General features: G+C 43.6%; 2 protein-coding genes and 1 long non-coding RNA gene across 3 annotated transcripts; 2 read left to right on the forward strand and 1 right to left on the reverse strand.

Annotated features, from left to right (window-relative positions):
• Window positions 1-425: 425 nt before the first annotated feature.
• LOC145538139 (uncharacterized) lies at window positions 426-5,235 on the reverse strand. Its single transcript, XR_014076664.1, has 3 exons — window positions 5,135-5,235; window positions 4,087-4,172; window positions 426-1,546 (listed from the first exon to the last, which is right to left on the reverse strand). It is a non-coding gene; the product is annotated as an uncharacterized LOC145538139 (long non-coding RNA).
• A 3,564-nt stretch (window positions 5,236-8,799) lies between these two features.
• LOC145538123 (interferon omega-1-like) lies at window positions 8,800-9,273 on the forward strand. The gene has a single exon (XM_081569635.1). It carries the CDS (start codon window positions 8,800-8,802, stop codon window positions 9,271-9,273), a length of 474 nt encoding a protein of 157 aa, XP_081425761.1.
• A 5,809-nt stretch (window positions 9,274-15,082) lies between these two features.
• LOC145509633 (interferon alpha-H-like) lies at window positions 15,083-15,652 on the forward strand. Its single transcript, XM_081503108.1, has one exon. The coding sequence runs from the start codon at window positions 15,083-15,085 to the stop codon at window positions 15,650-15,652; it is 570 nt and encodes a 189-aa protein (XP_081359234.1).
• Window positions 15,653-16,905: the final 1,253 nt, after the last annotated feature.

A 16,905-nucleotide genomic window follows, 5' to 3' on the forward strand; every position in this document is an offset into this window, starting at 1 on the left:
CAGGACACAGAAAGCACACGCGCTGCAGGTGGTCCTGCAATTTATGACAAGAGTGCAGTTTTTCTGGGTTCACCTTGGACCACTACTCAACCCATTGAAGCCAAGGTGTCCAAAGATTCTAAAGACTATCCACATCCCTCTCCATCCATATGACCTGGGTTAACACCATTGAAGGGCAGAGTGGCGTGATGGCTGAAAAAGAAGAGCCACAAAGAAGTGGAGGCACCTGAAAGGAGGAGTCCCCGTGAAATAGCAAACAGAGCCACTGAGAGACCTGTGGTGCCATTTCCACCCAGAGGAGAGAGGAGGTTGGGGTCAGTGTAGCCACACCAGTCTCTTCAGCTGCCTTGGCTCCCACATCCAGGCCGTGAGAATCAGCCTTTATCGCCTACAGATAAGTTCACACAGAGCAAGTAAAGCCTGGGGAAAATTACTACCCGCTGTTTATTATACAATGAAGAACACTTCTCACTCATTCAAAAACAATCTGATTCTTCTAACTTGAAGTTCAGACAGGATGAGTAACCACACACGCAGAAGACCCAGGACTAGGGAACTTGGAGGAGGAGTGTCTCAGGACAGTGACCTTCGTTTTGCTCCCATTGACGCAGACAGGCAGTGGCTTGGAGTGCCCATGACTGGCCATGGGTCACATGACAAGTTATACCTGACTCACAGATCTTTGCTTTTCCTTAGGAGCTGGTCTGCAATCTGAAGTCATACACTAATACAGCCTAGCATCCCACCCTCTGACCTCCACCTTCAGTTTCTCCAAATTGTCTAAATTGCCCTCCAGCGGCCAATTAGTCGAGGAATTACAGTCTGTGGGTCCTCAGTTTCTTCTTCTCCATCACCAGCCTCTCATCTGTTCTCTCTCTCCATGTAGATGTTATGGGCTGAAATGTGTACTCCATACACACTTGTTTATTAAAGTCTCAACATCCAGTACCTAAGAATGTAATGGGATTTGGAGGTAAGGCCTTTAAAGAGGTGATTAAGTTAAAATGAGATCCTACGGCGGGGGGTGGGGGGGCGCATCCTGTTCCAATATGACTAGTATCTCCCCACCTCCCTCCCACCCCTGCTGGATCTTAGCTCCCCTACCAGGGATTAAAACCATGGCCCTTGAAGTGGAAGTGCAGAGTCCTAACCACTGGACCACCTGATGTCTCACTGGTGTCTTCATAAAAGGAAGAGATACCAGGGATGGGCACACCCAGAGAAAAGGCCATGTGAGGACATAGCAAGAAGGCAGCCATCTGCAAGCCAAGAAGAGAGGCCTCCGGAGAAACCAAATCTGCCTACACCTCAATCTTGGATTTCTAGCCTCCAGAACTGTGAGAAAATAATTCTCTGTTGTCTAAGCCACCCAGTCTGCGGCATTTTGTTAGGGCAGTTCCTGGAAACTAACAGAGCAGACTTCCTGGTCCATCCATTGGGCAACATTTTTCATGCCCTCACGTCACTCTTGTGTCATCACTCCTGTCTGGCAGAAGTCCAAACCCTCTGCCTCTTCCACACCCGACCTCAGGTACATGGTGGAGACCTATTAGATAAAAAAACACAAATGAGTATATCGCGCTACCGTAGTTCTATATAAGGTCTACGACTAATGGGCCTCTCCAGCACTATATGGAATTCATAATTTCATTCACCCTATATCTTTGGTAAGTTCCTTCTGTGTGCACGGAAGGCTTCCCAGGTGGTGCAGTGGTGAAGAATCCGCCTGCCAATGCAGAAGATGCGGGTTCCATCCCTGGGTCGGGAAGACCCCCTGGAGAAGCAACCCACTCCAGTACTCTTGCCTGCAAAATCCCATGGACAGAGGAGCATGCTGGGCTACAGTCCCTGGGGTCACAGAGAGTGAGGCATGACGCAGCGACTGAGCACACACACACAGGTGCACCTCGGATGCATAACTGAACAAAACTGATAAAGCTCCCTGGTGTTTTGGAGCTTATATCATTGGTTCCACCATCAACTCTCTTATTCTTCACAAACGATTTCAAACATTCTCCTCTTTGACAAAGTTCCATCCCTCGAATTTCAGATGTGCTGGATGCCACTTCATAAAGGAAGTAAAAGCCACTAGAAGAGAATTTTTGTCACTAAAGTCAAAAACATTTACCACCTTTCTTCTCCTTCCTCCTTCCTGTTAGAGTGATAAAAGGTTCCCAGACAGTAGTCCTTCTTTGAGTTTTCCAGCTGGGAAAGGTGCTTTTATTGCCCCAGGCATGTACATTTTGGTCTATGTCGTGACTTCTAGCTGAATTATCTATTTTCTCCCAGAACATGCCTCACTGCTCGATGACCAGTCTCAGGTGCTTAGGATTTACTTGGTACTCAACAGCCATTTGGGAAGTGAAAGAGAAACGAGGGAGCTGGCTGGAGAGAGGGCCCCCACAGCATGTCCTGGGACAGAGCCCCCAGAAAGGACCAGAATCTGAGGGATGCTCCCCCAGGCTGTCTACCGAGGCCACCACAGCTTTCTCCTCAGGAACCATGCTCTGCCTCTGCCGCTTCTGGAAGACAAGCGCTGGAGACTCAGCCTTACAGATGAGATTCGGGCACAGCTCTCTGGACACGTGGGGAAGCCTGCAGTGCCCCCTGTCAGGCGGATGCTGCTCTCAGTTCCTCTATCACGGTTCTGCAGCAGGGCTCAGCTCCGCGGCCCGTGAAGCCACTCCATCCAGGGGAAGCCTTGGCACCTCAGCACCCCTGTGCTTAGCCGCGGCCTCAGAACGTCTTCAAAGGGCTGCTTGCGGTCTGGGCCTGCTGGAGCAGGCACCTCCCTTCTCTGCTGTAGGTCCATGGAGATAACTATGGTAATGATATTTAACACAGAAAACTGCATATAATCCCCAAAGCTCATCTACTAACTGGAGAATATTCATATATCCTAATAATGTAGTCGTGAAGAACAGAATAAATAGGCAAGCACTTTACACAAATTTAAGTCCTGGCCTGGTTAGAGTTGCCACATAGACTTGGCAAATAACACTGTCCAGAGCCCACCCACCCCATGCCCCCAAGTCCCAGTGCCATGGAAATATCAAGACTGGCCCAGGGAGACTCAATAAGGCCCCTGTTCACTAAAGTTGAGGGGGTGGCATCTCAAACTGTCTCTATAGGGTCAATATTCTTTTTGGATATGCTTTTATATAAGTATACCAAAGGTATCACTGTACAGGTTATTTCTGTATACTTATCACGGAAATCTTTCCAGGGAAGTTCACATAGATTGTCTGAATTTTGTATTTGGGGTGTGATATAGTTTAACTGGCTACTTCATGTTTTTTCAGATGTTATTAAACTTAAGGATCAGAGAAGTTAGTATCTCCCAAATGGGGGTTCCTGGATAAAGGGGTGTCTGCACGCATGTGAAGGAGCAGCGCCCAGGCTCCGATGCTAAGGCTGTGTCTAGCACAGAGGATAAATCACACAGCATGCTTGAAGCTCTTTCTGGAGCCCCTAAATTTTAGCAAGTTGTTTGGCAGATCAAAACTACTCTGTGAAATGTATAAAGAAATGATACAAATAGTCTCTATGTTCATTTCATTTAATTTCAGACTACCTCTGGTGATGGTATAGGTAAAACAATGTTATAAAGAGAAAGATAACTTGGAAGGAAAAAAATACAGTAAGGGATGGGAGAAGGGGATGTTTCCAGATTTTCAGACATAATTTTCTCAACACTTCATGTCAAAAATTCTTCCCAATGTTGGGATTAGGTTTAGGCAAGTTAGAAAGTTGCCTCAAATACAGTCAGAGGGGGTGACAAGTGACTTAATAATGTGGAGAAAATATACATTAGTGCAATATTTTTAAAAATTAAAATTAATGATAAAATTCTTGATGAACAATATATAAAAATCATAAATAAAGACAAGATCTGGCCCCACAACTTAAAAAGCCTGAGGTGTAGAAGTTGGGGGGGGGGCGCTGGGAGGGGCTTGTGGCACAAAGTTAAACTGTGACAAATTTCATGCATTCTGTATGTTAGCAAAGAAACCTAAATGTACTTACTTGTTAAATATCTGGACACTTTTCACATAGCATTGGTAAAAAGTGGTGTGATGTGTTTACCTGAGATACTGAAGCTTTCATAATGAAAAGTTCTGGTCACTTTTCAGTCTCAATACATACAGAAGAACTTGGTGAAAATTTTGATCCTGTGGAAAGAGAAAGAGATAGCCCCATAAAAATGTGCCAACAAGATGGTTATCACTGTTGTCAAAGAAAGATATCAAAACACTGGACCGCCATAGAATTGTAATTTCACCTAGGGGACAAGAAAAAGATGTCCTATAATTTGGAAATGCATTATGGATGAGATGGAGAAAAGAATTCATACGAATCAGAAATTTATATGCTGTGTCTCCAAAATATTCAGGAAGCTAAAGTTAAATTAATTCTCTCAACTGAAAGTGAGATAAGCAAAGATGTAATTCTGACAAAATTATTGTTCAACTTGTCTTCAAAAGGTCAGTAAATTATAACCAATTCTGGTTTTGGTATAAATAAAATGTTTAAAGTTAAAATAATCTGAATTTTAATACATCCACGTTTCAATACTTTTTAACTACTATAACGCCGTAGAAGGATTCTTTATGAGTTACCAGGGAAGCCCGAAAGTGAAAGTGTTAGTCTCTCAGTCCTGTCCAGCTGTTTGAGACCCCATGGACTGCAGCCCACCAGGCTCCTCTGTCCATGGGATTGTCCAGTCAAGAATACTGGAGGGGGTAGCCATTCCCTTCTCCAGAGGAACTTCCCAACCCAGAGATAGAACCCGGGTCTCCTGCATTGCAGGCCGACTACCGCTGAGCCACCAGAGAAGCCAAATTCATCACTAAAATTTAATCAAATCATTGTAAGAATATTCGTCTCCAGATTGGAGATGCCTTTCCCCTAGCCCCCCAAAATAATCCTGAATCTGAAAACACATCACAACATGCTCTGATTTCCAGCCGTCAATCGCAGCATAAACGGGCACCGGTGTAAACCGCTCTGGCCAAAATCTCCTCCCAGGAAGGGGAGGGTGGACGCAGAGGCAGGTGCAGAAAATGCAAGGCTCTGAGCGAAGCCGTGGCAAAGTTCCCCTGGGCAGTCGGGTCGGAAAAGGAAGTTTACTCACGGCTCCCGCGGCCCCACGCGCTCCCTGAGCCCCGGCGGGCCTCGCCCGGGCTCCCGGGATCTCCCGGTGGATCCGGCGCCAGAGTTCGCGGCGCTGGAGGCGGGTCGCGCTGGGTGCGCGTTGTCGTCAGTGCATTATGGCGAGTTCGGGCGCCCCCTCCCGGCCGATGGGGCGCAGCGAGGGCGGCTTTGAGAGCCTTCTTGAGTTGTATGCCTGCCATTCAGTTCTGACACGACTGAAGCGACTTAGCAGCAGCAGCATTCAGTTTCACTAAAGCGCTGAGTTTGGGGATTCCTGGTCTCTCAGAGGATGGCAATGGTGATGATCACCATGCTCCAGGGCTGGAGAACATCATTCTTGTTGTCATCAGTGAAGGCGTTGGCAGGCCTCCGCCCCCCACCCCACCGGGGGGGTTGATTTTGCTGCGTATTTATCCAGCTGCTCTGAGGACCTTCTGCAAATGAGATGCTTAATTCGGCCAGAATTGTCATTTTCGGCACTTTTCTCATTTTTGTTTCCACCTAAAAACTTTCCCTGTCTATTTCCGGCATCAGAGAACGTCACAGCTTCGATGCTTCTTTTGTGTTATTACACTGGAAATGAAATACACTCATGGAAAAGATTCAGTCCAACAGGATGGATTCATCTGAATGAGTCAACTCAGGTTGAAATAAAACCCAAAGCTCAATCTAACTCTCTTCTTTAAGTCTAATAAGAAAACTGAGGAGGTGTGACCCTGTACTCTATTTTTGACAGTTTTTAAACTGCAGCAAAATATATTTAGCCACAACTCTCTGTATTTCCTTTTTACGGTCTAATACAGAAGGTTTGAGTTCTTCCACAATTATTTACAGGACCATTGCTCTCATTTTCTGATGGGCTACAGATACTAGTAGCATAATACTGAACATGGGTTAATTCATATGATTCTCTTCATTTTGTTACCAAAGTGTGCTGACTGCATAAATATGTGACAATGTGCTTGCTGATGTGGATTCCAGGACAGTCAGGCAGGGATGGTGGCTGCCCTCCTGGGAGCAGGGGCAAGGACATCGGAGGCAGGATGAGAGGAATGAGGCAGCAGGAGGTCAGAGCAGCTGAGAGCCAGCACTCCCAGCGGATGAAGAGGAGGGACTAGGAGCAGCAGAAAGCTCTACTTTCAGACAATCTGGGGCTCCTGAGTGTAACTGACATCAGACTTTCATTTCCTCTTCTAAAAAACCAAGACAACTTCAGTAGTGGTCACAGAGGATATCATGCTCCTCAAATATAAAGTTTGCAAATTATAGGCTGAGAATCTGAACTTAATGAATGATAGTAGCCTTTCATAACAATATATCTAATAGTAATGTCTTTAGTCCATTCTCAGTTCAAGTAGGAGAAGTTTTGACTGTAAGGCCCTTAACACTGTCAGGGGTCTGCATGTTGAGGCCCCCAATGCAAACTCTAGGAGAAGGGGCTGCCCGTAGGATTGTGAAGAAGCAGAGCCCAAGATTCCAGTCTTAGAGAAGTGCCTGGAACATTCTGGAAAAAAATCTTACAGCACTCAAATCCTTTTGCAGAGAACCAGCACCTCAGAAAATTGTCCAAAAAAAAAAAAAAAACACACCCACCCACACAAAACAAAACAAAACAAAAACATGGCTGCTCTGTGAAGAATACAAATGAGATAAACTGTCCCTTACCTCATCCTCAGTTAGTCTCAGACCACCTCTGGCAATATTATTTTAAGACAAAGATTTTTTTAAGGGTTAAAGAGACCAGGGAAATGGTTATACAGTGAGACAGGGGAGAGGATGACAAGAAATGGGACATTCCTATACTTTCATCCAGGGAAGATGGCAACAGTACTTCTAAAGCTATTTCTTGGGTTAGTATTGGAGTAAACGAAGAAAGAACTTTTCTTAAGTATGAAATGTAAAAGGCACCAAATCTGAGATATCAAGAGAGATAATATTGTAATTCAATGTTAAAAAATGAAAATGCCAAAACACATACTGAACGAAACATCAAAATTTTAAATAAAGACAAGAAATGACTCCGCATTTGCAGGGCCATGTCTTATGAAGAAAGGTTTCATGTCAATGAACTCTGGGAAATTTACCTTTAGTCTATAAAATTCTTACCAAAGAAAATGAAAAGATCAGACCTGGTAAATTTTTTTAAACTTCCTCAATGCTTTCTACAAGACATTGCCTCTTCTTCCTTCCCTGCTTCCTCCCTCTCTCCCTTCCATTCTTCTTTCCTTTCTTTTTGGCTGCACAGCACTGCATGTGGGATCTCAGCTCCCTAACCAGGCATCAAACTGGCACCTTCTGCATTGAAAGCTCAGTTTTAATCCTTGGACCAGCAGGGACATTTCCACTAACTCTTCTGTCCACACGGCACTCTAGGTGGGGTCCTGGCAGCAGTGTTTCAGAAACCCAGGTTAAATAAAAATGAAGACTGTCACACAGTCACAAAAAATTGTCAAGCAAGAACAGAAATGATCTTGAATATATTAATCAGTTTGCTTCCATTAAAGCAAAGAAAGCAAAATTAAATTCTTGTTGTAATATAAAGAACTGTAGTTGAAATAGCATTTAATAAAATGTGGTTTAACACTCATGCACTTTAATACCATATAGCATATATTTAAGTATTTTCCTTAAAATATTTCAAAATATAAACATTTTAAACAGGCTAAATACAATTAATATTAATTGTATTTAAATATTCATAAATTCATACATTTAAATATACGGTGCTATGGGTGTTCTAATATTCCTACTTTTCAGTTAATTAATACTCCCCCACTTCAAGGCCGATACCTTAAAAGACACCCTGAAAGTCCCAGAGCATCTCCAGAGGCGCACAGCTCCCCCGTCCTCAGCCCGGGTGGGGACCGCGCTCCGATTCACCCCCAGGGAGTCCCCAACACCGTCCAGTCGTCCCATCGCCGCGGCCAAGTTCCCCATTCCCTGAGCTGTCCTTTCAAGCGTCAGAAACGAGCACGAATCTGTAAAATCGGCCCCAACTCGCTCTGAGGCTCCGCCTCAAACCCCTTAGTAAACGTATTTTCCTTGTAAAGACGTGCCAAGTCGCTCAGCTCTGCCCGACTCTGAGACCTCCATGGGCTGTAGCCCACCAGGCTCCTCTGTCCTGGGGATTCTCCAGGCAAGAATACTGGAGTGGGTGCTAGTTCCTGCTCGAGGGGAACCTTCCCAACCCAGGGATCGAACCCAGGTCTCCCGCATTGCAGGCGAGTTCTTTACCGTCTGAGTCACCATGAAAGACCTTTGTAAAAATGGCCTCGCTCAAGTTTCTGGGCGAAAAGGAAGCACAAAACTCAGGGGAAAGCAGAAAACGCAAGGTTCCGGGCTTGCCACCACACAAAAATGTCTCTGGCGAGGGCTCGGAGATGAAACTTTCTTAGTGCACTATTAAAGCCGCACCAACTCGGTCTCTGGGCAGCGACTCCTTTCCCCTGGCTGCCAAACCTGCTGAAACGAAGTCTCTGAACTGGCAAACTCCCTAATAAAAGCGATAAAAAGACACCCTCCGCCCTCTTGCGGCCTGCTAGAGAAGCGCGCTGTGCCGGGACGGGACGAAGAAACCTTTCGCTCATTGATTAGTGGTGTCCGCGCGCCCCCTGGTGGCCTTCCAGTGAATCACGGAAACTCTCTATGGCCAAGATCTATTTGCTAGTGGCAGGAGTGATGCTCTGCTCCATCCCTGCTTGTCCTCTTGACAACAAAGAAATCTTCATACATTTGAGACAGATGAAAACGATCCCCTCTCAGTCGTGCCTAGAGCACAGACACGACTTCAAGTTTCCTTGGAGAAGAGAGAATATCACCCCAATCCAGATGACTCAAGGCACCTGTTATTGCCAACTGATGCTCCAGCAGATCTTCAACCTCTTCACCGTGGAGAGCAGTTGTGCTGCTTGGAACAGCACCCTCCTCGACAAACTGCTATCCAGCCTGGCTCAGAGCCTGGAACAGCTGGAAGAAGTGACTCTGGATTGTCCCGATTTGCTAATTGCTGTGGGGAAGTATTTCCAAGGAATCCATCTCTACCTGAAGGGAAAGGAATACAGCCCCTGTGCCTGGGAGGTTATCAGAGTGGAAATTGAAAAGTGCCTTTCCCTCATGTAAGAATCCTCAAGAAAAGTCAACAGATAAATTGAAAACTATACTTGTGACAACTCTCTACTCAGTCGGATTGTTGTTTTCTTAACTCTCCAAAGTGATCTAGACTTCTGTTTGCTTGCAAGCTGAAAAGTATCTGAAATAAAAATTGTAGTTTTACAAAAATATTTAGAAGAAAAACAAAGTCTCTTTTCTTAAATAAACAATTTTATAACAATGTAAAAGAGCTTTATGTATTTGAGGGTATTTACTGTTTTCAACTTCAATCTGAAGTTTTTTATTGAAGTTTTTAGGGGAGTATGTTGTTAAAGGCATTTGTTAGTGAATCTAATGTTTAGCCACTGTAAAAGGTAAACAGAAAAGTGCCAGGAATTTGATTCTAATGGAAACTTTTCTTTCCTTCTTTGAAGAGCACAATGCAGGCCTTCTTGATCAACTGAATCTTCTAGTTTGCTCTTCTCCAAAAAGTGAGTCAGGGAAATGGGTCCCCTTGTTTTGCAATTATTCCATTATTAATGTGTGACTTCAATTTTGTCTGTATTACTTGAGTCTATTCTCCTTCAAGGCAAAGGGAAGAGAGTAGTGGATCACACGGGATGTTTCCAAGGGCCAGGACTACACAGGGGTAACAGCACTTCTGCTCACATTACCCAGCCCAGACTTATCCTCTTGGGAGTCTGCAAGGAAGTTTGGAAATAATTGGATGATTAAGACAGAAGGAGACAAGTTCAGTGCACAAGAACATTTTTTCATTATTTGTCCTAATGGAGCTCTGGGTGGGTGTGTAAGGGGAAAACCAATGTTCTTGCTTGCACACCCTCTGATTTAAACTCTTATTTCATATTTTCAGCTTGGGGAAGATGACAGAGATGTCACTTAGAGTTCACAGGATCACAGACTATTTGAAAGAAGCATTCAGATTGACTCCCAAAGGCCAACGCTAATGAGGAAAACAACTACAAGTGTAGACAATCTGTTTCCTTACTACCTGAGGGAGACAAGGAAAGAGTGATCAGGCAGCTCCTTGCAAGTACTTGAGAATCACTGAACTAAAAGTGGACAGTGAGTCTTCCACTCACCATATCTTCCAAATACTGAAAATGTAAGCTTGAATAAAATATTTCTGCAAAAGATCTTTAAAAAGTATCTCACACAATATTTCATCATATCTTCCCTTGTACAATCATGAAGAATCTTTAAATTATTGTGTTCTCACATCATATATATCTAATAGATATTGCTATTATTGTTTCTTCTACCATTACCATCCTTGTGAATTGATGTTACATGACTATTGATTGAGCTCAAGAAATGTTACGGCCCACACTAGACATCTAGGAAACGGGGTTCAGTAAGATAATTCCTCTCCCTTCAGAAATTTCACAGACTCTGGAGGTATTCTGAGGATAAAACAGGGCCATGTAATATCTTACTATTCAAGCTTCTTCAACAAAATAGCATAGACTGGGTAGTTTGCAAAGAGCAGAAATACATTGCTCAAACTTAGTTCTCAAGTCTGGATATCCCAGAAATGCGTGTCAGCTTGGTCCAGTTGTGGTGAGAGCCTGCTTCAGGTCTCATACTGCAGAGTTCTCCTTGTATCATCACAGGGCAGCAGAGGGAGTGGTTTATATCCACCTCTTTTATAAGGGCCTTATTTCCTTTTGTGAGGCCTCCATCTTCACACCCTAATCACGTCCCCAAAGGTCTGTCACCTGATATCATTACTTTGGGGGTTACGACCTCATGATATGACTTTGGTGGGGTCCTAACCATGCAGAACATAAAGGTCTTTAACATCTACATGCTTGGCATGTAGGAGTAAGAATATAGTCACACTGAGCAAAAAAGAATGGGCAGGTTAGCAGGCAAAATAAGGAGACAACGGGTTCAGATCCAAACTCTAGATTTTCAACCTGTTGTAAGGCTTTAATTATTACATGTCAAAAACTGGAAGCCAAACTGAAATGAAGCTCACCAGTCATGCAATGGAATAAAATAGAGCATGGAAATGATCATTCATATTCCTTGTGAGGAGTCTCTGAAGTATCTCAGGATCAATGTAGTAGTAATTGCCATGTCAGTAAAAATCCACCAAAGAGTATTGTGGTAAACCGCCTGGTTGCTGTGAGCTATGAGCATCAGGGAGAGTTTGAGTTCAGATACATGGCTCTGTGTATGACACCAGGCATGTTCTTTTCTGTCATGACTTCAGTTCAGTTCAGTTGTTCAGTCATGTCTGACTCCTTGTGACGCCATGAACTGCAGCATGCCAGGCTTCCTTGTCCATCACCAACTCCCAGAGCTTGCTTAAACTTATGTCCATTGAGTCAGTGATCCCATCCAACCATCTCATCCTCTGTCGTCCCCTTCTCCTCCTGCCTTCAATCATTCCCAGCTTCAGGGTCTTTTCCAATGAGTCAGTTCTTTTCATCAGGCGGCCAAAGAATTGGAATTTCAGCATCAGTCCTCCCAGTGCATATTCAGGACTAATTTCCTTTAGGATGGACTGGTTTTTTCTCCTTGCAACCCAAGGGACTCTCAAGAGTCTTCTCCAACACCAGAGATCAAAAGCATCAATTCTGTGACATTCAGCTTTATGATCCAGCTCTCACATCCATACATAACTACTGGAAAAACCATAGCTTTGACCCTACGGACCTTTGTGGCCAAAGTAATGTCTCTGCTTTTTAATATGCTGTCTAGGTTGGTCATAGCTTTTCTTCCAAGGAGCAAGCGTCTTTTAATTTCATGGTTGCAGTTACCATCTGCAGTGATTTTGGAGCCCAAGAAAACAGTGTGTCACTCTTTCCATTGTTTCCCCATCTATTAGTCATGAAGCAATGATACTGGAAGTCGTGTTCTTAGTTTTTTGAATGTTTTAAGTTTTTTGAATGTTTTAAGTTTTAAGCCAGCTTTTTCACTCTCCTCTTTCACTTTCATCAAGAGGCTCTTTAGTTCCTCTTCCCTTTCTGCCTTAAGGGTGGTGTCATCTGCATATCTGAGGTTATTGATATTTCTCCCCGCAATCTTGATTCCAGCTTGTGCTTCATCCCGCCTGGCATTTCATATGATGCACTCTGGATATAAGTTAAATAAGCAGGGTGACAGTATATAGTCTTGATGTACTCTTTTCCCAGTTTGGAACCAGTCTTTTGTTCCATGTCCAGTGCTAACTGTTGCTTCTTGACATGCATACAGATTTCTCAGGAGGCACGTAAGGTGGCCTGGTATTCTTATCTCTTGAACAGTTTTCCACAGTTTGTTGTGATCCACATGGCCAAAAGCTTTAGCCTAATCAATGCAGCAGAAGTAGATGTTTTCTGGAATCATGACCTGCTGCTGCTGCTGCTAAGTCGCTTCAGTCGTCTCCGACTCTGTGCAACCCCATAGACGGCAGCCCACCAGGCTCCCCCGTCTCTGGGATTCTCCAGGCAAGAACAATGGAGTGGGTTGCCATTTCCTTCTCCAATGCATGAAAGTGAAACGTGAAAGTGAAGTCGCTCAGTCGTGTCCGACTCGTAGTGACCCCATGGACTGCAGCCTACCAGGCTCCTCCATCCATGGGATTTTCCAAATCATGACCTAGTTGAGGACAATTAGGTGTGAGGCATCCTCCCGAGTTTAATATAGTGCTGGGCAAAGGCTGAAAAGTGTGTTGCACTTGCTACTTGAATCCCCAGACCACATGTGCCTTCAAGGAAGGAGACTCCTAGTGGTTTTAGCAACAAACTCAGTATGATTGGTTCCAGCAGGAATAGAGTGGAAATACCAGCTGCTGTCTTTTGTAATTCCAGGAATTAGGGCCCAGGGGAAGAAAAATAGCTTGGTCATTTGTAAATGCCTTCCAGTAGTAGGAGGAAATCTGAGAAACTGCTTTAGCCAAAATTACTTGTTGAGGACTTCTCTGGTGGTGCAGTGAATAAGAATCTTTCTTCAGGAGAGACGGATTCGAAACCTGGTCCAGGAAGATTCCACCTGCCACGGGACAACGAAGACAGTGCTCCACTGTTACTGAGCCCCTGCTCTAGAGCCCACACGCTGCTACTGCAGCCTGCATGCTAGAGCCTGAAGAAGCTGCACAACAAGAAAACCAGGCACTGCAAGGAAGAATGATTCCCAACTGCCACAACTAGAGAAAGCCCAGGCAAAGCAATGAATACCCAGGGTAGCCAAAAGTGGATAAATAAATAAATAATAAAGAAATAATTTGAGCGATTCCACTGGGCCTGGTAAGGGGACACCACAGAGAAGAAAACACACTTCAGTTACTACAGAGCTGATTCGCCAAAGATAATCACATACCTACTATCTGAAGTTCAGAATATAGGGGGCTTTGACAGCATAAAATCCACTGTAAAATCAAAAGAATTCAGGAGCAGAGCCAAAAGTTAAATCTTCCCATGAAATAAACAATATTGATCCCATTTGGAATTAAATACAAAGATGATTTCCTATTATTTGAAAATAATAGACTTGTATTGGAACTCGAAAGTCATTTGGGAAATCTGAAATTGAATGCAAAGGAACAGAGAAAAAGATTCAAATGGATGGTGATTCCTAAATCATGCTTTCTCACTGGGGATAATGCTGCTTCCATGCAGGCAGACATTAGTTTTCTGGAATATGAACAAATATTGTTATTACAATGATTAGTTATTACATGTCAAAGCTCAACCTGATACACCAAAATCTAACCCCTACATATTTATTTCTGTCTGTGGCCTTTCTTATGTAGCATACATAAAGGAAGCATTGAGATTGAGTTTATGGAATATAAACAAATTGTATACAAGATCAGTGGTGCAACCCAAGGGGACTAGATGGGTCACTGGAGGACTTTTCATCATTTGCTTGATCTCAAAGCCATATTGTGAGAGGTGGCCTTTCTGTACTTAGGAGCAACCGTTGTCTGTCTCGTGCGTGTTGCTTATGTTTGAACCTCAGTGTGATTTGGGCTCCAGACATTAAATAAAAATGGAAAATTGTATTTGTAAATAAAGTACAAAAATATTGTATTTTCTGACATAATTCTACAAAGGTGGTTCAACATGTCAAAGTATTAAAGAGAAAAAATGTTGATAATATCCAGATGAATATCTAGCAGGCAGTAAAACTAAAAATTACTTTCTGACATGAAGAAAATTCAATGATAAATACTTAAAACAAATATCAAAGAACTATTTTTAAGTTATTCAATGATTTGAGCAGCTTTGAATGACTTTTAAGTATCTCTATACCTTGGCATTATTATAAAGTATTTATGTAAATTTTATTTCAATATGGAATTGGATACATACCTCCTTATATAAGTAAACATATGACATTAAAAGTCACTCTGAAAACTGAGTTTATAAAGTTAAAATAAAATTCAGTAGCTTTCACATTTATATTATAGCTTAAAATTTGATGTTATTCTTAACTACTCTGAATACAAAGAGTAGATTTACACTTCCTTTTTCTATGTACAGAGAAAAGATATCCATAGAGTACATAAATACATACACGGTATATCTGCGTTATCAAAATTTCACAGTGCAGCGCAATTAAGAAAACATATCTAAAAAGGCTCTGTGGGCAGAAAAAAGAAGGGCAACATGAAAAAATAATGATTGAGAAGCGCTGCCCTAACCCACTGGAGAGTGCAGATTGAAAAGCAAAAACAAAAGTAGAAAGTGAGAGGGAACTTTCAGAAAATGGAAACCATGGGCTCCTATTTAAGACACAGGCGTGAAGGAAGGTCTTCAGAGAACCTAGAGAGCAGGTTCACAGAGTCACCCACCTCCCCAGGCCAGCAGCATCTGCAAGGTCCCCGATGGCCCCAGCCTGGTCCTTACTCCTGGCCCTGCTGCTGCTCAGCTGCAGCTCCACCTGCTCTCTGGGCTGCCAGCTGCCTCACACCCACAGCCTGGCCAACAGGAGGGTCCTGACGCTCCTGCGACAACTGAGGAGGGTCTCCCCTTCCTCCTGCCTGCAGGACAGAAATGACTTCGCATTCCCCCAGGAGGCGCTGGGTGGCAGCCAGTCGCAGAAGGCTCAAGCCATCTCTGTGCTCCATGAGGTGACCCAGCACACCTTCCAGCTCTTCAGCACAGAGGGCTCGGCCGCTGCGTGGGACGACAGCCTCCTGGACAAGCTCCGCTCCGCACTGGATCAGCAGCTCACTGACCTGCAAGCCTGTCTGAGGCAGGAGGAGGGGCTGCAAGGGGCTCCCCTGCTCAAGGGGGACTCCGGCCTGGCTGTGAGGAAATACTTCCACAGAATCACTCTCTATCTGCAAGAGAAGAGACACAGCCCTTGTGCCTGGGAGGTTGTCAGAGCAGAAGTCATGAGAGCCTTCTCTTCCTCAACAAACTTGCAGGAGAGATTCAGGAGGAAGGACTGACACACACCTGGTTCAACAGGGAAATGATTCTCATGGACCAACAAGACCACACTTCCTCCAGCGCTGCCATGTCAAGGACTCTCATTTCTACTGTCATCATGCACTGAATTGAATCAATCTATCACATTTCAGGAATATTAGCCAACATCATGTTCTACTCTATAGGCACTGGTTCCTCACAGATCCCGAAGCTGATCTACCTAAGTATTTAACTACCTGGACATTTATTTATCTATTTTAATATTTATTTACCTATTTATAAATATTTAAATTATTTTGTTGATAAAATAGTATGTATGTATACTTATTGGAAAATGGATATTTTGTATTTAGTTATTTTATGATTGTGATGATTGTGATTTTTCTTCCTTTATTAAATTTTTACTGTAAAAAACTTATTTTGTTCTTTCGTTAAAACAGAAACACGAATCCTGAATGACAACTTGATTAAAAACTGCGTTTTACAATTCCCTGACCCCTCTTAGGATTTGGACGTTAGAGGTAAAAATATTCTAGCTCTAGCTGTGTTGTTTGTTGCTCTGAGGACCTTGAAGGGAACATAACTACTCCAATACCTTTTGTAACTATGATTTTTTTCAAAACAAGTAACCTGAAACTAATGATCTCAAAAAAAAAAATTCCATCTTCAGGATTTGATGAATTCTTGGGAAGGAATTTTTGCCTCTTGTTGGTTCTAGAATTCTTTCCCTGGAAAAAGTTGTAGAGGTGCTTGAAGATGTGGTATTCAGTTGGCGAGAGGTCAGGTGAATATCTTATCCTCACACTCAAATATCACCATCATTCACTTCCTTCCAGTGTAGAAATCCCCAGCGTGCTCTCCTCATTCACTCTGCATGAAGTGTCCTCTCCATTCATACGGCTGTGTTCTTCTCCATTACGGTTTCTGGTTGTCAATTTCCCCTTACGACTGCAAACCACCAACTAAAAGCAGAACCTGAGTGAAAGTTCTAGATTTGTCAGATACTCTTCTATGACTTTACCTGCTCTGCCTGCCAAGCACTGCAGGTCCAGACTGTCCAGCCTCCCAGAGAAACCCAGTAAATAGAGGGAACCCCGCCCCACAGTGAACAATGGTGGAGACACCAGGGGCTCCTCTGAGTGTCTACCTGGGCTCTTCCACGTGCTGACTGCACTAGGAGGAACTCACCTGGATCAGGAATCTCATTTGCTCAAAAAGCCCAAAGCGCAGGAAACTTGGATTTGAAAGTCAGCAGCAGCTTGAGAACTTGGAA

This window comes from Giraffa tippelskirchi, chromosome 1, assembly GCF_054371585.1.
Source record: "Giraffa tippelskirchi isolate mGirTip1 chromosome 1, T2T-mGirTip1v1.2.pri, whole genome shotgun sequence".
Classification (NCBI taxonomy): domain Eukaryota; kingdom Metazoa; phylum Chordata; class Mammalia; order Artiodactyla; family Giraffidae; genus Giraffa; species Giraffa tippelskirchi.